This window comes from Porites lutea, chromosome 1, assembly GCF_958299795.1.
Source record: "Porites lutea chromosome 1, jaPorLute2.1, whole genome shotgun sequence".
Lineage (NCBI taxonomy): Eukaryota > Metazoa > Cnidaria > Anthozoa > Scleractinia > Poritidae > Porites > Porites lutea.
In genome coordinates, this window is record NC_133201.1 from 38,387,493 (window position 1) to 38,410,751 (window position 23,259).

At 39.6% G+C, this 23,259-nt stretch overlaps 3 protein-coding genes across 3 annotated transcripts in view; all 3 read right to left on the reverse strand.

The window, feature by feature from the left end:
* The window catches only part of LOC140949851 (uncharacterized), a 196,918-nt gene that overhangs the window by 112,365 nt on the left and 61,294 nt on the right, over window positions 1-23,259 (reverse strand). Inside the window, 4 exon segments of the mRNA XM_073399000.1 lie at window positions 21,333-21,471; window positions 21,730-22,064; window positions 22,453-22,591; window positions 22,850-23,178. Of these exon segments, the coding sequence (XP_073255101.1) occupies window positions 21,333-21,471; window positions 21,730-22,064; window positions 22,453-22,591; window positions 22,850-23,178 (942 nt within the window).
* LOC140949830 (thrombospondin-2-like) overlaps window positions 1-23,259 on the reverse strand; it is a 177,528-nt gene that overhangs the window by 61,034 nt on the left and 93,235 nt on the right. The window lies entirely within an intron of this gene.
* Window positions 9,409-20,918, reverse strand: LOC140924081 (uncharacterized). The gene is made up of 12 exons (XM_073374082.1): window positions 20,753-20,918; window positions 20,473-20,526; window positions 19,570-19,607; window positions 18,427-18,500; window positions 18,242-18,330; window positions 17,115-17,287; window positions 15,914-16,135; window positions 15,017-15,117; window positions 14,159-14,380; window positions 13,449-13,665; window positions 11,108-12,106; window positions 9,409-11,018 (listed from the first exon to the last, which is right to left on the reverse strand). Exons 1-12 carry the CDS (start codon window positions 20,916-20,918, stop codon window positions 10,032-10,034), a joined length of 3,342 nt encoding a protein of 1,113 aa, XP_073230183.1. The 3' UTR covers window positions 9,409-10,031.

A 23,259-nucleotide genomic window follows, 5' to 3' on the forward strand; every position in this document is an offset into this window, starting at 1 on the left:
TCTTATAAAAGAAGTCGGTCGCTCAAAGACATACTCGTGAGAGCCAAACTATAAAAAGGCTATTTTAACACGCGCTGGGGAGTCGTGTAGGCCTGTCAACCCCATTTTAAACCTTCTGTAAGCACCCTTACACAAGCCTTCTGTAAGCAACCTTACACCTTCTGTAAGTATCTTACACAAGCCTTGTGTAAGCAACCTTACACAAGCCTTCTGTAAGGACTCTTACACAAGCCTTCTGTAAGTATCTTACACACGCCTTCTGTAAGCAACCTTACACAAGCCTTCTGTAAGCAACCTTACACAAGCCTTCTGTAAACAACCTTACACAAGCCTTCTGTAAGGACTCTTACACAAGCCTTCTGTAAGGACTCTTACACAAGCCTTCTGTAAGTATCTTACACACGCCTTCTGTAAGCAACCTTACACAAGCCTTCTGTAAGCAACCTTACACAAGCCTTCTGTAAGCAACCTTACACAAGCCTTCTGTAAGCATCTTACACAAGCCTTCTGTAAGTACCTTACACAAGCCTTCTGTAAGTATCTTACACAAGCCTTCTGTAAGTATCTTACACAAGCCTTGTGTAAGGACTCTGACACAAGCCTTCTGTAAGCATCTTACACAAGCCTTCTGTAAGTATCTTACACAAGCCTTGTGTAAGGACTCTTACACAAGCCTTCTGTAAGCACTCTTACACAAGCCTTCTGTAAGTATCTTACACAAGCCTTCTGTAAGCACTCTTACACAAGCCTTCTGTACGTATCTTACACAAGCCTTGTGTAAGCACTCTTACACAAGCCTTCTGTAAGTATCTTACACAAGCCTTCTGTAAGTATCTTACACAAGCCTTCTGTAAGTATCTTACACAAGCCTTCTGTAAGCAACCTTATACAAGCCTTCTGTAAGGACTCTAACACAAGCCTTGTGTAAGGACTCTTACAAAAGGCTTGTGTAAAGACTTTTATACAAGGCTTGTGTAAGGACTTTTATGCGAGGCTTGTGTAAGTGTTTTACACAAGCCTTGTGTAGGCACCTTTAAGTCTTCTGTACGGACTCTTTATACAAGCCTTGTGTTAAATACTTACACAAGCCTTGTATAAAGAGTCCTTACAGAAGACTTGTGTAAGCCTTCTTACACTAGCGGTAAGTATCTTACACAAGCCTTCTGTACGCCTTCTTACGTGTTCGGTAATTATCTTACGAAAGCCTTCTGTAAGTCATACACAAAAGACAACAAAAACTTTTTAAATAATTTTTAAGTGTTAAAGAAGGCGTTCTTAAGAGGAACTTTTTGTAATGAGCTATTTTAATTAAATTGCGTTATTTAGTGACACAGCAACTAAAATAGGGTAATTTTGGTGCAGTGGAATGTATAAGGTGTTGTATATTATATTCTGTTACTGTTTTTATATAAGGTTCTGTGCCCAGCTGCTAAGATTGATCCGACAAATTTCCTGACTATCGTTGTCTTAAGGATTACTGCATAAATCTATGGATGTTATAAAAATAGTGTTCTTTTATATTTCAAATTTTTGAACCTGTATCTTTCTAAGTTTAGTTTTCTCATAATCATCTTGATTGATCCGCGTCGATTAAGGGGATTTGTTAGATTATATTTAACCCATCACAATTTTCACTACAGTTCTAACCAGTCGATTGTGATCGTCCCAGTCACCTGAAGTCATCCCAGTCATCGTCTTGATGGCCTGAACATACTTTGAGAAGGATTGCGCAGTATTTGGTGCTTTAAAAATCACGATGAATAAAGGGCAATGAATAGCACGGGCAATTTAATGCAACATCTTCCAGTAGGTTGGTAGTAGAAGAGAGAAAAACGAATCAGAAGCCGAATCAAGGTTTTATAGTTGTCAAGTTTCCAAAAGACACTCATAGGCAAACGAAGTGTGGTTATAGCAAGTGTGCGAAGAACTGAAGTACTATGTTTTGGTAAACGTTTTGAATGTTCTTTTGTGTACCACAGGAAAAAAAGGGAGAAAAAGTGCCAAGACATGAAAAATATGTTCTCTTGATAGAAGAAGACGTCAGAAAGCAGTGTTTTAAACTATTATTTTCGAATTTTGAGTCAATAGTAATTCTCGTCTTGCTGCGATTGGTCGTGAATTGACTGAAAGAAATCACAACTAAAGAAATAAAAAAATTACGTGAAAAGTTGTTTCGTTATATCAGTAATACTCACCTGCGCAGTTTCCTCTGAAGACGTTGCTTTGTCTGGCAAAGGCTTTTTCTGGCTTTCCATTTTTAATAATTTGTCAGAGTAAACATAAAAAAGTTATTAAAAAATTTGGATGGTAAACTAATTTTTGGCCACTTGTAAATAAATCATACTGCACGTGCTCAAGCCCTCCCAAGGCAGTTAATTGCATGAAATAAATACCGTGGCATGTGGGATGTGGTATAGAGATGGTGGTAGGGGTGGGAAGAAATATGAAATATGCTCAATCCGTACCAAGAAATTTTCCTTTTTATCAACTTAATACCTTTTGCATCTCAAACAAACAGATGCTTCTAAAACCTTAGGAAATGAACAGTAACGTATCACTAAAGATACGATCGATACATTATGAGTCTTAACCTTTTATTGAATCCAAATGAGCAACGTTTCTAAGCGTTCAAATGGGTGTAAGCGGTGGACTCCAAGGTGGTGGGAAAGGGGGAGGAGAGGAGGAGATGCTTTTCAAATAGATGGTCTTTTTGTTCGATAAATACAAGTGGTGAATGAGTGGAATAACGTGTTTCTCCATAGAAGTAGGTTCCTATTTGCGTATAGTAAAGTCAGTTGTTTTGTGACCAATAAAAGTGTCTTCTGCGTACGTGCACGGGTTGAATCTTTGCGAAGGAAAAAGTAGGAAAGTGAGCAACAAGGTAAACTGTCATATTTGATAATTAAATTCGGAACAATAAACGTTAGGTAGTAAATACACTTAACAGTTATAAAATAATTAGTGTCATAACATTGGTGGCGTACCTTTTCGCAAACATGCACAATTTGACGGTTCAATAAACGTTATTGACCATTGTTAAGGTGGTAGTTGTTAAGCTAGATGAAGAAATGAATACTCAGGGATAATCACTACTTTAAGTGCCCAGAAAGGATGTGGAAAGTGCTGTGGACTTTGAGCAAAACTGCAAGCAATCTTAAGTCGTTGTTCTGATTGATTCATCTTTATGCTGCATCTTTGAAGTTTTTTGGGTGATTACGAAAGGTATGAACCCAGGAGTCGTTTCATCACTGGGAGGAGTATAATCGTAGGAGTAAACGTAGTCCTGGAAACGACTGTTATTGACAGTGACTGACGTTTCGACAAGCTGTGCGGAGAGATCTTTAGAGTCATAGTGAATTGTATCACTTAGGGTGATGGTATTAAATAACCAGATTTTAATGCCATCAACAATTGATACAATTCACTTTTCACTCTAAGATGACTACCCAACAGATTGTCGAAACGTCCGTCACTGTCAACAACACTAGTCGTATTCCGGCAGGACTATGCTCACCTCTTTCGGATCATATCCCACTTCAGTACATTTGCGATTGCTTCCCATTTCATTTCCGCCTTTCTTATTTCACTGTTTTTGTTTCACGATCACTCATCAGACTTTCTTTGAATATTATCGAGCTGCATATGTTTAGATATGTTCGTTTATTCTGATTATCAAACACAATGGGTCAGAAAAAAAATTTGTGGTAAAGCCATTACCATTCTGATTCTATCCATCTAGTTCATATTTATCCAGTTTGCAGCTATTATTATTTTGACTCATATTAAAAATAAAGCGTGACAACAAAAGGAATAAAATAATTAATAAATGTCATAACAGTGATATCAATAAATATCCCTTGTTTATTCTCTGTAGCACCAGGATAATGCCTTTTTGAACATTCGATTATGAAAAGCAAATAAAGAGCTGATCGGCACGTGGGCGAGGATTTTAACCAAGTGCCGAGTCAGAATAAATAATAATAATAATAACGAATATTTATACAGGATAGCCCTTCAGTGCAAGAGCACTGTTATCAAAGGGGTCCTGTCATCGGCTAAATCGGATCACACACAAAATTTCTAAAGAAATTCTTTCACTCTGTCATAAAAAGGCACACAAGTTAACTAGCACCATAAAGACTTTTACTTTTCATTGGGTGATGCAATCGCGTAGTCACGTTCCATAACTGAATTTATATAACTTATTGTAATTTAAGTCGATAGCAATAACAATAACTATAATTAGCATTAACGTGGCTTTCAATATCTGGTGCATCTCGATCTTCACTAAAGGCTGATGGACTTCATAGCTAAAATTGTAGCTCTAAGGGAAAGTTCATTTAATATGACAAGGGGGGGGATGAAGATATTGAAACTCGAAGCTTGAAATTTTAGCAGCCCCCCTCGCTAGCGGTTCAAATTTTTAGGAGCCCCCTCCTTGGTAGTCGAAAAAATTTCAGAGCCCCCCCCCCCCTCCTCCTTCAATTCCTTTGCTCCCCTGAAAAAAGATCGCTAGACTGTATTAAATATATTTACCGTTATTGTCTTCAATGATTTATACTATGACAAACTTGAGATACAGTTGTGATACGATTTTCTAAAGCATTTTTGGGATGAACAAGAGTGTAATAATTACTGAGACTACATTTGTTATATCTGTAAACCACATGATATAGCTGAGTTGCACAGGTCATTAAATTGTTGAGTTGAAAACCATCCGATCTGTATGATGATGTCATGTGTTGGTTTTGAAGTATACAAATTTTCGGAGCCCCCCCCTCCTAGCGCAACAATTTTTTCAGAGCCCCCCCTTCGGGTGTCTAAAAATTTTCGGAGCCCCCCCTCAATATCTTCATCCCCCCCCTTGTCATATTAAATGAACTTTCCCTAAGTGCTCCATTGTGGCAAAGATTCACAGTTTTGTTGTCTATTCCTGGTTGTTGGAATTCTGGAATCTTACCTTTCCTGTTTATGTACAAGTTAGGGTGAAGTCATACGTGGATGGCCTTTCTTACCATACGAAAGAGTCAAATGCTGCTGAAAGTTCTAATAGAAAGGGGATGAATGCTATCCTATCCTGCGCACAGAGGATGTCATTGGTTAAAGCAGTTTCAGTACTTTGATATTTTTTGTATGCCGATAAGTCTCGCGCAACTTGTTATCCTAACAGAGGCTGTCATATCCTTATCAAGTACTTTTGTAAGTAAAAGTATGCTATCTTATTCTTTTTTACTTCTTAGATTGGACCGTCAATCGTCTTAGCAAGTTCATGTTTGTTGAGGCCAACCAAGGCACTTGTTATGACAAAAAAACATTTTTTTTTTTGCGTGTCTGAGGAAAAAATAAGTAGAAATAGATAAAAGGCGAGAACTATGTCTTCTCCACATAAGATCATGTCTGAAAGCAGTCTTTTAAACTGTTAAAATATTGTTTCGTTATATTAGTAACACTACCCAGCTCAATTTCTTCTGAAGACGCCTTTGCTTCGTGTGGCAAAGGCTACTTCTGTCTTCCTGTTGGTATCATTTGTCTGGGTAAACATGAAAAAGTTATTAAAAGTTCAGATGATGAATTAATTTTGGCTACTTGCAGATCAATCGTGTCGCACAAGGCCAAGCCCTCCCAAGGCAGTTATTTACTTCAAATAAGTGCCGTGGCATCTAAAGCAAACGCCGACGCCTCTGTACCCCGTGTTACATAGCCTTAGTATAACTGGTTGTCTCTGACTAGAATGTCTAGATTTTCCCACTCTTACTAGAAGGTCAGGGAACAAATTGGATGGTTGGCTTGGAGTACTGTGAGGTCTTAGAGTAAACCGGGCCGTCAAACAGCGCTTAAAACCTTGCAGAAATTTGTGTTTTCGATTGTGTCTGTGGAAAATCCGCTGATTTAGTGTCAATTGGACCAAGGCTCGAGGATAAAACTTGAGTAACTCGATCTCGTTGCTGTCAACTCCAGAGGTAAATCTCATTGCGAAGTCATTTGAATGTTAAAAAATGTAAAACTCAGAAAGGTTACCAAACGTTTTGGAAACCAAAAATATAGACAGAATTCTAAAAACAGTTGCCATTCGCATGCGCCTCTTTGTTTGTTTTTGTGTCGTAAGGCCGGTCCCCGTTTAGAAAAGTTCATTTGTCCTCTTAATTCTCTAGCCAAGAGCTGACAATAGCGCTCGCGAATGCTACGATTGTTTATATGTAGAAAATTTGTCCCTGTTAGTAGGAGGACCCTACAATCGAAATCCGGCCGAGCCAACTCTTTTTTCGCATATAAACGGTTCGCCAAGTTTTGTAAGGAAATGTTGGAAAAGTTGTCTCGCCGAGGGTAGCTCGGTTAGGCGAATGTAAAAATGCTGTATATATATTTTGAAGTCATAAAGTTATGACTCTGCAAAAATATCCTATCCAGACTTAATGCAAACTAGTCACTCTTTTAAATTACAAACTTCCGCTTTTCCTCAACGTAATCAAAAAGTTGTTGTGAGTATTTCAAAATTCTGTCAAAGAGGTCTTTACCTTATTTCCCAACAAAGAATTACTAAATCGAGTCCGTCTTTCGCCGTGTATGTTGTACCTTTGAAATTTAACCAAAGCGCCACCTAAAACAAAGACTAGAAGAGTTTCATAATCAGCATATTTTCAAGTTAATTTTTCGTTAAAATTTGAATAATCGCACTCGCAGACGTGCTGAAATGCTGGCAACGCAACTCGTCTATGATCCAAAGTAAAAAAAAATAGATATAAAAAAGGCAAGATGGGTAGGTAGTAACCAAAACCTAAAAAAAAAAATAGAGAAAAAAGGCGAAGAAAAAGTTTTGCAGCTTGAGCGCACTTAAAAAATTTTTTCCTTTACGCAAATAATCGAGGTTGACGTTTTTGCTTACATTATAGCAAATTAATTCAACAATTATATTCTCCAAAGGCAAGGGAGGTATGATTATTCCCTCGCAAATTATTATTTGATACAATTAAATCTGAGACAAATAATTGCTTAAATATGATATATCAAGGGAATATCGGAGAGAAAAAGAAAAACCTACTCAAAATGATAGATAACATTGTGTCTTACGTGTCACCAAACAGCGAGACTATGCGATTTGAATTTCATGATTTATTATACAAGAAAAAAAAATGTTGTCCTGAGAAAACAATTCTTGGTTCGCAACCGCGTGACAAGGCGGCCGAAGAATTTACATGGAAATGGAGTTTTGTTCCCAAAGGAGAAAGATGCTTCTGTTCTTGACCACCAACATGGCCTCTGTGACGTCACGTGCAATCCAGCAATTGAAACGGAATCCATCAGGAAATAAAGAAATTTTAATCTTCAGCGGACAAAAACCTTGTACCAGAATAATTTAAAGCATATTGCATTCTTTTTTACATTTTTCAACGGCTATGGATGTAATTAGTTATGTGTAATAACGCCAAAGGAAATTTCTTATGGGGGCCCGAGAAAATTTATGTCAAACTTAACAAAATGACAACTTGTACATGAAATTTTCAGAATTTCACCTGTGTTTTTTCAATTCTTGTGAAATTTGACTTTCACTATCTCGGGCTCCTATAAGAAAATTTCTTTGGTGTTATTACACATAACCAATTACATCTCTAACCCTTGAAAAATGTAAAAAAGAATGCAATATTGTTTAACTTATTCTGGTACAAGGTTTTTGTCCACTGAAAATTTAAATTACTCATTTTCCTGGTGGATTCCGTCTTAAAGCCATTTTCCCCTTTCTCTCCTTCCCCTGACACATTCTACAAAACTTCATGAGACATAAATCTTTTTCATTCTATATTTCAAGTGAAGTTTTGTTAGCTGATATCAACAGCTAGATCGACATTGAGTATTATTTCTACCAAAAGGATCTAAAAGGTCTGGGCCCCAGTTGTTCAAAAGGTGGATAACGCTATCCACCGGATAAATCACTATCCACTGGATAGCGCAATTGGTTTCCCTAACAGGGTGATTTATCCGTTGGATAGCGCTATCCAACTTTTGAACAACTGGGGCCTTTCGTTTAGAACTGCCATTTGTCAGACCTTGGCCGGTGGGTAAGCGTTATTAACCAGGTGCTGCTCAGCATAGGGGTGGCTGATAGCATCCGTTTAAAGTTTTCTAAATCATATCCAATAACGTTACAATTTCAAAAAGCCCAACTGCAAGATGAAAGACCACTCTCCTCTGGAATGCCAGAAAAAGAAAAGAGGAAATGACTGAAATGGAAAAAAGATAAAACGGTTGAAAGAACTCCAAAGAGGGCTCAATGTTTCGCGGTGCCCGCATCCACGTTTTTTCCGGCCCGCCTGTATTTTTGCAGCTAGAAATTAAAGCTGTGGATGAAAAATGGAGCATTTTCTGTCCTTTTATATGTATAATCGTTTTTCGTGTGTGAATTTGTGGCTAGCCACCCAATCGAAAGCCTGAATCAATTCAGGTTTTTTACGGGATTCGAACCCGGTGCAGCGCTCTACCAATAGACCTCATTCACGATACCCGCCATCTTCGCACGCGGTTATTAAAGACTTACGGGATAAAAGCAATGTCACGTGGTTTCTTAGGGGGCAAACAAGTGATGAAATCAGCCGATAAAAGGAAAGGCGGTCGAGTTTGCTCTAGACAACAGAAAAGAAAGAAATTTTTCTCCTTAAGACGACAATAGAAATATTATGAGGAGAAGTTATCTTTGCTATCTTTTTTTGGATGTAGTAGCGACCGTAGATGTCCTCACAGGAAGCTGTTATGGTGTAAAACTTGTCAAAACTCGAACTGTTCAAACATTTTGCAGGACCTAACAGAGTAGGGAGCTTTAGAAACGACGACCGCGACGGCAACGAGAACGTAAAAAAAGTGGTAGCCTTACATAGCAAAAAAACAACTTTGCTCGTGCATCACTCTTTTTTGTACATTTCTTTGCCGTTGCTGCACGACTACAACGTGAAAATGCCTAATTTTTCGTTTTATGGAGGACGTAAACAAGAGACAACGAATTTTCTTTCTCTTTCTAAACTTGAGTGCGGTCCTCAAGAAATCAACTCCAGGGAACTACATTTGACATTTTCAGCGACTTGGAATAAACGAGACTTAGTTTGAAAAAAAGGTGAATTCAGGTTAAGGGCAACGTTTTTGCTGCCATCGCGGTCGTAGATGCTAAAGCTCCTTACTACTCAAACTCGACCGCGATTGTGTACCCGTATCGGCAAATGTTATCACTTGTTTGTCCCCGGAAGTACCAGTTGACATTTAAAGCGTGTACAAAAGATAGCGGGTACCGTGAATAAGCTACACTGAGCCAACTGGGAGTAGGTTATTGAGTTAGTTCGTTAAAAGCCCAGAACATGACGATGAAAGAATGAAAAAGAAAAAAAATGGGCGTAAGTCGGGACAGATCAATTAAATTTCATTAAATACCTTGAACATGTTAATCCATTTTCTCCTAAATATTTACCATAGAAAAAATTATGAAATCAATGAGAGCCCCCTTAAAAACGGGACTGTCGTGAAAATTATAATAAAAGCCCTGATTTTAGGCAACATGTTAAAACCTAGACGTGCCGTTCATTATCCACAGGTTCTTCTTTACGTGGGTACTTACTTTATCACATTCAGGCCCTACGAGCCTAAGTTAAAATTTGGTACAATGGAATTTTAGTGTACGATCCGATCACTATACTCCTATTTGCAATGTTTTTTTGCTTCAGAACTGTACATGTTTAGTAGAGATAACCCTAAAATTTCTTTACAATATGAAAGATATTCTTCATGTGTGGAGGGCGTCATAACCATAACAACACTCACCACTACTGCGACGATTACTCGCGCGGAAAGAAAGGACTCAACTTGTTTTCGGTGGAATTGTTTGTTGCGCCTTTCTTTCCCCTAAGCAAATTTTACGCTGGTCCTGTTCTTTGAAAGAAACAAAGTTGATTAACTGCTTGGATAAACACAATCCTTGAGACTGATCTCTGATCTGTCTGATAAGCAGATGTTTCAGCAACCATACAAAAGCTAACTAACACAAAACCGTAATGCTATTTAGTTCCATACAGGATTAACGTCCAAGACTCTAGTATGCCCGAATTGTCCTTTCCATATTTCTCCGGGTCCACATAGTACGTTTGAAACGACTTATGTTTCTGAAATTGACGCGACATTCTACTCCGTTCTAACTCGTCCTTATCTTCACTGATTTCAGTAATTTCTGGATATGATGCCAGTGGAGTGTCCGAATAGTCCTCCACATCAATGTCTTCATCTTCTGGAGAAAGGCTCCTGGCAACTCTAGAAATATCAGTCTTTCCATCTGCGATCTGAGCTTCTAAAAGCTCTAAGTCATTTATATCAGCATGATTGATATCGTCCCGAACACGGGCTAAAAAATCTGCGTTTGATTTTTTAGATTCCGGATCCTTGGATAAACGAGACAACTGTTCTTCCAAAGCTTTCTGAAGGACCTCTAAATCTTTGCCACTGTATCTAGAGTCCGCATACTCCTGCTGATCACCGTTTGGATTTTTATCTTCTCTAAGAGACGATGATTGCAAAGAACTGTCATCTTGATCTTCAAAGCTTTCCAAAACACTGCCCCCTGAAGTTGACTTTAACTTGTCAACTGCAAGATAATGTGCTAACGTTTTGTCCTCCTGGTCTCTTTCAGTGTTGCGCGTATGATTTTCTGAGCAATGAAGTCTTCGAGTGATAGATGAACCATTTTTTGGAAAAGCTGAGATGTTTCTGCAAAGACCTGTGTAATATTCATTGACGCTATCCGAACTAAGTCCAAATTCTGGACCTAAATCACCTTCCTCGTCACTTTCAAAAGCCTTTTTCATATTTTCAAAGAAATTTTCCCCATCTCCATCTTCGTATTGGTTGTCGCCTTCATCTCCGCCAGTTTCTGAAGATAAATTTTCCTCCTTTTCAGACACCTCTGATATTTCTCTAGCTGTTTTACCAGAGCCAAACAACCCGGAAGCATCTTCTATTTTTGTTTTTCTACTTTCCAACAGTTGTGAATTCTCTAAATGCCAGCCTTTGACATTTCCGGATCCGCTTCCTTGAAGGTTTTTGTCTAATTTTGTCTAATTGCAATTTTGTCTAATTTTGCTTTCCGTGTGTCAATCTGATTACCATTGTTTAAAGACGACCTAAGTGCGCTTGTCGAGTTCTTAAATCCTTTGATTTGTTTCCCATCCCTTCTTGATGATAAACTTTCGTGGAATGTTTCGGCTAGTTTTTGAGAAGGATCAATTCCAAATAGTTCACCAATAGCAGGATTTTTCAATGCTTCCATAGCAATTTTAGTCACTAATGGATTTTTCTGAATTTCTAATACTAGCTTTGTGATAAGATCAAGAACCTTTGCATTCTCAGATGTGTTCATCACCTTTAACATTGAGGCATTTGATTTGCTCAAAGTCTTGACGAGAAAAGGGACCACAGCTGAAGCCGCGTTCTGTTTTTCTTCTGAATTTTGTTGACTTGTCATAACCGTCTTACCATCCTGAAGTTTTTCCCTTAAAGTGACGTTTGACTTTTCATGTGTCACTGTTTTCCTTGCAGGTTTCCTCTTTTTCGACCAGTGTTTGTAATGTTTGATTGACATTGAATTTTTAGGAGTTTTTTTCCTCGACACAACTGCAGTATTTTGCTTTGCTTTACCCACTTTTCTGATGTTATTTGGTCTATTTTTCCAATAATGGTTCTTCAAACTGGCCGAATGAATTTCTTTTTTCTTTTTATGATGTCTTACCAACCCATTCTGTTTTATTTTTATCGCTGGAAGTTTATTACTTTCATGCTGAGATTTCTTTCTCTGGAGGTACTTCGAAAATCCAGGTCCGTTGAAAATCTTCTCAGCGGTGTCTTCCATCGTTTTCAAGACATGATCCTGCGCATGACCATTTATGGCCTCCCGCTGAGATTCTCCCCTTAGCCGATGTTCTTCTGTCTCGTCCATTAATACTCTGGTTACATCTTCCTCGTCTGCTTGTGTGTGCTTCTCCAGATAATGTTGACGGTTATTATTGTCATTGTCAGTAACAATTACAGTCCACGGTCCTCTAGGATCTTCACCCCAGCAATGTACAGTCATAAAAAGCCAATTCTGAAAATGTAAAGAAAGCCAGTTTTTAGTTTAATAATATAGCATTGAAATACTTGACAGTGGAATATTCTCTCAGAGACTATCCAAAATGTCAAGGTTAAGAAGCAGCTGTTGGGAGGTGGTCCCTTATGATAGTCGAATTGCAGGGGGGTCTCTTTTAGGAACATACAGGTCTAATAGATGTACTTATCAGTTGATGCAAATTTTTCTTCCTTTTCATTGGCCGAGAGCCCATCATGTGATCTGCAAATAATTCCCACAAATAATGGTCTGCTCATGCGCAATGTCGTCCAACTGTATTTGGCTGCAAATAATATTCTGCTCATGCGTTAATAAAACCACGCTTTTCTCTTTCTTGCAATCGCTCCTGTTTGAAAATGGCAGCTCGCTTCGCTGACCTTTTCTATAATTGATATAACCGATCTGCTCACCACTGACAAAGCACGGTATTTTGCTCAACGTCGTCCAGTAGTTCAGGTGTTAATTATCCGCCGAAGAAGAATTACTTCATAAAATTTCTAAGTTACGACTGACTTTAGTGCCATGCCAGTGAACGTGGCGTACTGCAGACTTCAAGATCAGACCACGTGTTAAATGCTCGCTTGACAGAAGTTATTAATCACAGTGGAAAGTTATGAAATCGTCACGGCCCCCAAACTCTAGTCGCTTACGAGAAGTTTTAATTAAGGGGCTTTAGTTGAGAAAATTTTCGTGTTTTGGATATGTAGTCACATGTGGTAATTTCAACCATGGATCATATTCAATTCCAGGTGAGCAAAGAATTTTGTTAACAAAAGTTTCAAAAAAGCACGAGCGACATAAATTGATAGGAAACGTAAAACACACTTTTCTACCTGCTACTGTAGTGGAACGATCAAAACGTTTGTGATTTCAAAAATTATTAAATTATTGTAAGATCTTTGTCTATTATAACAGGGCGACCAAAAAAGTATTTTTCATCATCTCATATACTTTTTAAAACAAAGGTTGTGTTATCAATATGATACGTCAGAAAATAGGTCTGAAGAGTATTCAACTGATATAGAAGGCAGCATGGCCGAGTGGTTAGAACGCTGGAATTACAATTTGCAGGTCCCGAGTTCAAGTCCCGCCCACCGCTTGCTGGATTTGTTCACGGTAGTCCCGACTTCAAATCCTCGGTCACGCTTGTAAATAGCCAACTGGTTCGCCTCCGGCCAGTTGGGATTCTTAACCCTGTTAAGTTCAATTTGAATTGTTTATTTCAGGCATTTGCTCGGCCCCACTAGCATAAGTGCTAAAATACTGCCGAGGGTAAGTAACAGAATTATTATTATTATTTTTATTTTTATTTTTTAGCTACCTTGATTCCTCTGGCCGAGTGGTCATTCCGCCTGGTAGTCAAAAGCTGGCTTCTTGTCCCGGATGGTGAGATGAGGGTAATGCTTAAATCCCCTCGGTGACGGTGTTGCAATGTAACGTTTAGCTGCACGTGTTCTACCCTTCGTATTTCTGAGGACGTGCCTGAACATGCTGAGGTGTTTGCTGATAGAATCAGACTCCCATATGATGGAATGTACCTGTTAAAGTAGATCGTTTAAAATAAACACACAAATGTATGTGTTCGATGAGGATTAGACGATGAGATTCAATGAAAGGTTGACTCATGACTTAGCGTTAGCTTGCATTCAGGATATTACTTCTAGTTATTTATGCGCATGATCTCAAAGGCTCGGGTAAAACGTCGTCGTTCACATGAGCTAAACCTATTGCTAGTGAGCAACAATTATATTTGGGGTGATGATGTGAACTGCGGAAATGCAAATTTTAAATGAAGATATGATCGTCGCAGTGGTCTCGGCGTTAGCGCTGAAGTGCACTCCATTTGAGCTATGAAGACCCATACAAATTTGTTGAGTCCATCTTAACCCGTGAAACTGAGGAATGAAACATGAAGATGAAGTGAACTGCGGAAATACACATTTTAAATGAGGGTCAACTCATGGAAGAATACTGATTGCAAATTACAATCATGGGACTGAACAAGGGAATGTCACATTAGTTTTCACAAACCTTTTTTTACTGTGCTCAGCTCCATGACATATTTTTTGTTTCTTCACGTTCTTCCATGTAAGAGCCTTGTTTACCATTTTGCTAACGTCTAACCTTCCAAAACCAAACTCGTGGTTGTACCGTTTACCTGCGCCGTTGGTCTTCCATCCCTCATCCAGCGGACTTGTCACCTGTGACGACTCTACGATGACGTGCTGCACGTCACGCCAGGTTAACCTAGGACTAAAAAAAACAGCATATTTTCCGCTTGGTAATGACTAGCGAAGACGTTGCAAAAAAGAAAAACAAAAACAGAAAAGAAAAACAGCACATAGACGTTGCAGTAGAGTAGATATATTCCTCACACTTCATTTAGCTCCAGTAAGATGATTACTGTTAGTCCAGCCACTTACTGGTGGTAAGAGTAATAACACGATGAGAAATCGCAAGCAGCTGATAAAATCTGACTTGAAATCAAATTGAATGCCGTGCCAACAGGAGACCGAAGACCATTTGCACGATAGTGTCATTTTACTACTATGACAAGAATCCTTTTTCTTTTTTTCTAATTATACCACAATTTGGTAATCACAGCAAGGTTAGAATAACAAAAACCATAATTTCCGCACAGGAAAGTATTCTGAAGGATTCTGGTCGTAGTAGCAAAATAACGTCGTTATGAAATTAGGCAAGTTTATATCAATACAAATACATTAAAATTTGCGTTGACTTGGGGGCCTTAAGGTAAAATGCCAGCTAATTCATAAAAGCTGTTGACCAGTCTATATGGCCTCAGAAGATCAAGTAAAAAGTGTAAAAAGACTTGGAGTTTGACGAAATCATTATTTTGATTACGGTATTTTGACGATATGTACGTACTTCGCTTCTAGTACAAGAGCCAGCATTCCTGCAGCCAGTGGGGCTGCGGAAGATGTGCCTTTGAAGACTTCAGTGCATTTGTGATGTAGATCCGTGGTCACCTAAAACAGAACAGACGTCAAATAGCGCAAATGGAGCAAATAAAATCTCCAGAACATTAAATGACAAATAGCGGCTATGTTATGATGCTTGCTTCAGTCCAGCCTTGAGTTATGAATACCGATCTTGTTTTCTTTTTGGTGTTATGCAAAATTGGTTATTCTTGGTTTGCAACCACGTGGTAAGGCGGCCATGTTGGTGTTCAATACAATATATATAGTAAGGTAGGAATACACTTATAAAGGAGAAGAAGAAGGAAAAAAAATAATGGCTTGGTTAGAAGTGTACGGTGGTCAGAGGAGCTTAGCTTTCGAGCTAACCACCGCAAGTAAGAATCGAACATAGAGCGTAGTGTCTGCAGTCCATCACCTATACCACTACGCCACTGAGGATTACCCGTCGTGGATTGGTTTGATTTAAACAACTCTAACCCTAAATAGAAGCTAACCTTTTCGAGTCAATGCTCAGCCCAAATCACTATAGTCAGTTCTCGAAACCAAAACGGTAAGGAATACTACGTTGTGTAAACTTCAAAACGTGTCCAAGGGCCTTTCGACGAATTTTATTGAGGAACATCTTTTCCTTCCTGCCTTCCTTTCTGCGCAAATTTTTAGCCAGAGACGTCTGGGTACGAGAGAGGTTTTACATGGTCATCACTTGCAAACATCGGGCGATTTTATTTTGTAACGGATAAATGTTAGTTACTCTGTAATGTGTTATTACGGGGATAAACACGACTGAGAGAAAAAACTCTGCTAGATCATTGTCAACGGTGAATTGAAAACCTAAAGAACTTACAACTTTGTTCTCTACTGTCTCTCTATGTGATCCTCCAGAGAATGTGACGGCCAAGGTGGATGCGCATGTCTCTGTATAATACGTAGAAAGACCATGGTCACTAATGGCGCCAATTGATATGGTGTATATACTGGTAGTGTATCCATCGCAGTTACAGTCGTCATCTATTAGTCCTCCATTGCCAGTTGCCCACACATAAATGTTACCTTTACCTCCACGACCCTGGAGAAAAATAAAGGGTACTCAGCACGTTTTCTTAGTTTGCGATGATTTTGAATGAGTTGTTGAACCAGTAAATAAACAATGGTACAAAACGGATCTAAAGATCTTCTTTTCAATTTTGTAATGCTGGAATGCTGAATTTGGTAAACAAGGCGATCTACCTTTCCCGGCAATTTGGAGGTCTTCAGCGAATGTCATAATACTCCAAAATAATATAAAACGCTTTATTGTTCTCAGGTTAACACATGTATGTGGTGTTCACCCTAGTTTGATCTAGAATTTGTTTGTTTCCCAGCCAAATTATTATTCTAAAGAGATGAAAGAAGTTCTCGTTTGAGGACAGATTTTACCTACAAAATACACGCGACAGAGAATTAATAAACTCTGCTGGATCATGAGATGCTCGTAACGTAAATTAACACAAACTTATTGCAAGGCTGGCAATGCGACACAACAGACCATCACAGCAATGATGAAAAGCTGACATTTCAAACGCCACTGATTCCTGCGTCAAAGTGAATCACCACGGCAAAAGGGTAATTTTCATATCAATATTGCAACAGTAAAATATAACCTTTGTCCAATCACTTTCGTTTATTTCATGCACTAAACTAGCTCTAGGAAATTCAGAGAACATAGGCGAGGGAAAGACAAGAGCGAAGAGAACTTCATTAGTTCTTATATCATTTATGTCCAAGAGAGGATAAAGGGGTTAAGTCTCAGTAACACGCAGTAACCTCAAAACCGTACCTATGGGAAAATAAACCAATTTTTTCTGCCTCGCTAAAGTGAGATACGGAAAAGACACTATGTAGTCTGAAATGTCGCCCATCTCCTCGCGCCACTCCCTTGCCGCCCGTTGAAGAGGTGGGGGGAGGGGGGGGGGGGCGAAGGGACGGATGACATCTGTTTCAGACTACACACCATGCAGTTTATCTCAGTCAAAAGTCAAGAATATGGCACAAAATTGTATTATTACCCGCTCAGCACCAATTTGAAGCGCTTTGCCAGCCAAGTAACCAGGTTTTCCAAATCTCGTTCCATCATCTTTTGGGCCCCAACAGCAGCTATAGATGTCGATGTAGTCGGCGCGATAGCTAAGGGAACTCCCCTCAATTGTGTCGGTAGCTTTGCCATCTAACATACGAATACCTTTGAAAAGAATTCATTACAGATTAAAAATTATCATTATTAGGGCAAAAGTTTGAGCAGGTTTCTGCTGATTGAGGGAAAATTCTAATTTCTATTACGCGGAGAATCTAACCAGAGTTTCTTGCGTTTTAATTGGTTATTTTATGACGTCATGTGACTTAAACTTAAGGGCTTTTAAGCTAGTGTGCGACGGTGCTGAAGTTGAAGTCATGAATGATTTTTCTTTGAAAAACGGACGCTATAAGGGTATACAAGTAAGTTTCAAAGGAAAAAAATCTGACTGTGTTCAAGACGTAGACTAGACTAGTTATAGCCACCTATTTTTGCGTACCGAGATCGAGTGCTCATTGTAAGGCCATTCCAAGAAAATGTTTTGTTTCCCATCGCCCGACCGACCCATTGTTTCGAAAAGTAAAAAAAAATTCTAGACTCACTAGTCAAAGAAGCAAGTACTTTAATTTACAAGCACACGATCTTCTTTTATTAACAACAATTTATATGATGTGATGTCTTTGTCTTTAATTAACATCGATACTACGTTTTTTAAAGGCGGTTTAGACATTTGATAGTCAAAAAGACCACGTTTTCGGGTTGACTTTGTAACCAGGCTTTCTTACTTAGCAGCCCTGCCTTCTCTGGAACCCAGACCCCTTCAGACCCCTTCGACCCTCCATCACAAGAGACTGGGCGATGGGAAACGAACCATTTTGTTGGGATGGCCTAAGGAGCGGAAATTTCAAATCAGTGTACCATGGGGAAGGGAATCAAATCTCTCTCTCCGCTATATATCCTGACATCCGGATCCTCGGTATTTTTTAGCTTAGGATGGCGGCACATTACTGTAATGGCTCGATCTCGATGATCTTTTTTAAAGCGGCAAAATAGGAAAATGTAAGCAGTTTGCATAAAACACCACTCTTTGATTTGTAATGCATAAATATAAAATGATTTCACCTCCAATGCTTGCATTGAAAGACACTCCCACTCCGCAGATGCCATTATCTGCTTGGGCTGCTACCTCTCCTGCGCACTTTGTGCCATGACTACAGAAACATACGGTAGGTCAATCAAACAGGAATCAATTGTAAGATTAGTTCCGGAAAATTTCTTACAACCTACATTTCACTGTATTTTTTTACCAGTTTTCCAGGTTATCGTCACGTGGTTTTGGATCCCCATCAAAGTCATTGAAGTCAAAACTTGCGTCAGCATCCTATAGACAATGGATTGAAAACATGACGCGATAAATTTCAACGTAGCATGTTGTCACCGATAAAAGTGAAAAAATGTTTTTTTTCATTTTGCTTATTTACCATTTACTAAGGTAAACCGGTAGCTTGGCGGTGTGGGCAGATGGTGATCAAGGACTGGTAAATTTCATTGTACTAATGGCGCAAATAAGAAAAAGCCGCGAAAACCTGAAACTGGTATCAATGATGAGTTTGAAGAAATGGAACAAGAATTTCCGTTTGTACATTCCGTCCGGCGAGAAAAGGAATACTTTTCAGACGCTCTATTGCTCCGGGAAATTTTTCACTGGAACTAACCCCAAAACTTTGTCGTGTTCCATTTACTTTCTAAAGGGTTTTTTTAGAAACGGTTTGCAAATGGCAAACCAGCCATGTCTTCGTTTGGGTAAGGGTTCATATTTCAAGGGTTTATACTACTACATGAGAAATTTCTGCAATTTGATTGCCCTAGAGCAGTGGTATTTCAGCTTAATTTGAAATACCTAAATGGGAAAACAACAAACCTTTTGCGGGTAGTAGTATAAACAAATAATACCATGATTTGTACGTGATATTTGGAATAAATACCACTCCTGATGTTTTAAAATTGTCTCAAATTTCACTCGCCTAACGGCTCGTAAAATTACGTTTAACAATTTTAAAATATCCCTCGTGGTATTTATGCCAAATATCACTACAAATCATGCTATTACCTATACTAATATTACTGCCTAAGGCCGAAACATCCTCTCTGAATTTGTATTACCGAACTTTCTATTACAGAGCGAAGTGATGCCGTATCAAAACCTCCTTATTCTTGGTCTATATGAGGGGTTTCACGGTCATTTCCAAGCCTTTTGAGGCCAGAATAGCTATAAAGTGCCTCAAGTCTAATCAAAGAGACTCGTTCACGCTATTTGAGACAGCTAAGCTAGGGTTCAAACTTTTGCGATGTTCTTTATTTTTATTTTCGAGTGTAAACCATTAGGAAATCTGAATTCAACTAATACGCTTGTGAAATATTTAAGTTTCAATGTTGTTGGAAAAACTCACGTAGTTGTTTTTCAGGTCTGGGTGACTGTGATCAACTCCTGGAAATGAAAAAAAAAAAGAAAAATCATATAAAACCTTGGTTATTGTGGGCGACAAGAGGAGCTATGACGCATTAGTCAGCTTTCGTGTGGACTTCCACTAAGATTAATTGGGATGCACAGAGCGTATCTGCTCTGATCAAGCGCTTCGGACCCTCTATAAGTATAAGCGCTATATAAATATTTTATTATTATTTATTATTATTATTAAATCTGATAACACGCATTTTGACCTTCTTCAAGCTTGAAACTTACCCAAAGCACAGCATTGGAGCAAGAGCGTATTGACCTTCGATCGATTTCGCCCACACGCCCTAATCTTTGTTATTACTTGTTTAGTAGCTATTATAGGTTTCCTTTTAACACGGTCTCGCGCCATTATCTGAACAAAAAACTCAAAGTGAACTTTTCGAAACTTTGTTCGCATTTTGTCAAGATAAGTATATAGCATTAAGGTTAACGGGGCGTGCAAACAAAATCAAAATGTTAAAAGAAGCAGGCTCGACACGCACATTTCGCTGTTTGTGTGTACTTTAAAAAAAACATTTTACCAGAGCTAGCTTTATTTTCCCGTGTTAAGTTTTTTCACTAAAATATTGAGAAAATGTCAACGGTTTTAAAGTTAAAGTTATCTATTTAAATTTGCTACCAAAGTTAAATGTCCCACGTTTGTCTAAACACTTACACTATACGCCCTTCTTCTTTGTTCATGATTAAAAGTTCAACTCAGTTAAGTGTTCTGTTAACTCGGTAGCTTTCAATCGTAACATCCGTTGTTTTCTTTTTTTGTTTTCATTGTACCGCTATGCAATTTATGTAAGACTTATTTTACATTTTTATTTAAATTTCATTTAAAATAACTTACCGTCATCGAGGACCGAGACCACTACTCCTTTACCGGAATAACCTTGAGCCCAGACTCCGTCGAGATTACGTAGTGGATATGTCGAGGAACGATAATTTGGTTAGGAGAGTTTCTGTCCAGGGAGAAAACGATCTTACCTTGATTCCGACCTTTCTCTGCTCCGTGTAGTATTGAAAGTTGACACCGTCGTTACTGTACTGCACTTTGTACTTGGTTACCCACTGGGCGTATCCATTTCTGCCTTGCGTTGCTAGGCCGGTTACCTTGATGTGCTTATTACCCAAATCAATCTGCAGCCACTGGCCGAGGTTATTGTGTCTAGCTGACCATGATCCCGCTTTGCCGGAACCTGCTTTAAAGTGGAGTCTTGCCTGGATGGCAGCATGATTGGCATCCCACTCCGTAGAAGCACGAAGTTTACCATTTGAGATGGCAGCGCTTTCCATGCCAAGAGCATCCTGACATCCTGGCCCTTGAGAAATAAAACAGACGGGTGGTCGTGATCAAAAGGATCATTAAATTAAGCGTTCGCTAGCTGTGTTGTGGCGCAAAATTGCAATTGGACAACTATCATCGCTGAGCCATTTCTTTGAACAAGACTTATAAAAGGCGGAAAGGCGGTATAGTTCGGAGAGTTTGTTACGGAACTAGCGAGTGGACCACTGACGACGCAGTTTCTTTGCACGGGCTGTTGTAAGAGTGGGTACAAAAATTTTTGTGTACTTAGAAACTGTTTGATCTAAACGGCGGGGGGCGGGCGGTTTCGGTTTTGTGGCCAGAGGTGCCAATTTCTGACGCGTATGAAGGGGGTTCTGCGAAAAAATCGTAGGCTGACTTTGGTGACGAAAATGCAGAGTTACCTTTACACCCATATACCTCCACCCTCATGGATATGTGACCGTGCCAAGCTGTTGGTCTAAAACGGATGTAGCGCGCTCGGATTGCATGGCTGAGATGGTGGTAGACCACAGTGTCCTGGTCTGCGTTTCCAACAAACTCCTGAAAGCAAAACGTGGACTCTTTTTGGAAAAGATCCTTCAACTATGTATAGGTAAGAGGTTGTGAGGCTTAGAAAGGAAGCAACAGTACCATTTTGGACGGGTGCAAAAGCACGGGAGCTTAGAGGAGTAACGTTGTTAACTTGGCGTTGGTTTTGCGCTTGGTGTTTGGCTTTTTCCGTCGAGATTACGTAGTGGATATGTCGAGGAACGATAATTAGGTGAGGAGAGTTTCTGTCCAGGGAGAAAACGATCTTACCTTGATTCCGACCTTTCTCTGCTCCGTGTAGTATTGAAAGTTGACACCGTCGTTACTGTACTGCACTTTGTACTTGGTTACCCACTGGGCGTATCCATTTCTGCCTTGCGTTGCTAGGCCGGTTACCTTGATGTGCTTATTACCCAAATCAATCTGCAGCCACTGGCCGAGGTTATTGTGTCTAGCTGACCATGATCCCGCTTTGCCGGAACCTGCTTTAAAGTGGAGTCTTGCCTGGATGGCAGCATGATTGGCATCCCACTCCGTAGAAGCACGAACTTTACCATTTGAGATGGCACCGCTTTCCATGCCAAGAGCATCCTGACATCCTGGCCCTTGAGAAATAAAACAGACGGTGTGTCGAGTTGAAAAGGATCATTAAATAAAGCGATCGCTAGCTGTGTTGTGGCGCAAAATTGCAATTGGACAACTATCATCGCTGAGCCATTTCTTTGAACAAGACTTATAAAAGGCGGAAAGGCGGTATAGTTCGGAGAGTTTGTTACGGAACTAGCGAGTGGACCACTGACGACGCAGTTTCTTTGCACGGGCTGTTGTAAGAGTGGGTACAAAAATTTTTGTGTACTTAGAAACTGTTTGATCTAAACGGCGGGGGGCGGGCGGTTTCAATTTTGTGGCCAGAGGTGCCAATTTCTGACGCGTATGAAGGGGGTTCTGCCAAAAAGTCGTAGGCTGACTTTGGTGACGAAAATGCAGAGTTACCTTTACACCCATATACCTCCACCCTCATGGATATGTGACCGTGCCAAGCTGTTGGTCTAAAACGGATGTAGCGCGCTCGGATTGCATGGCTGAGATGGTGGTAGACCACAGTGTCCTGGTCTGCGTTTCCAACAAACTCCTGAAAGTAGAACGCGGACTCTTTTCGGAAAAGATCCTTCAACTATGTATAGGTAAGAGGTTGTGAGGCTTAAAAAGGAAGCAACAGTACCATTTTGGACGGGTGCAAAAGCACGAGAGCTTAGAGGAGTAACGTTGTTAACTTGGCGTTGGTTTTGCGCTTGGTGTTTGGCTTTTTCCGTCGAGATTACGTAGTGGATATGTCGAGGAACGATAATTAGGTGAGGAGAGTTTCTGTCCAGGGAGAAAACGATCTTACCTTGATTCCGACCTTTCTCTGCTCCGTGTAGTATTGAAAGTTGACACCGTCGTTACTGTACTGCACTTTGTACTTGGTTACCCACTGGGCGTATCCATTTCTGCCTTGCGTTGCTAGGTCGGTTACCTTGATGTGCTTATTACCCAAATCAATCTGCAGCCACTGGCCGAGGTTATTGTGTCTAGCTGACCATGATCCCGCTTTGCCGGAACCTGCTTTAAAGTGGAGTCTTGCCTGGATGGCAGCATGATTGGCATCCCACTCCGTAGAAGCACGAACTTTACCATTTGAGATGGCACCACTTTCCATGCCAAGAGCATCCTGACATCCTGGCCCTTGAGAAATAAAACAGACGGTGTGTCGAGTTGAAAAGGATCATTAAATAAAGCGATCGCTAGCTGTGTTGTGGC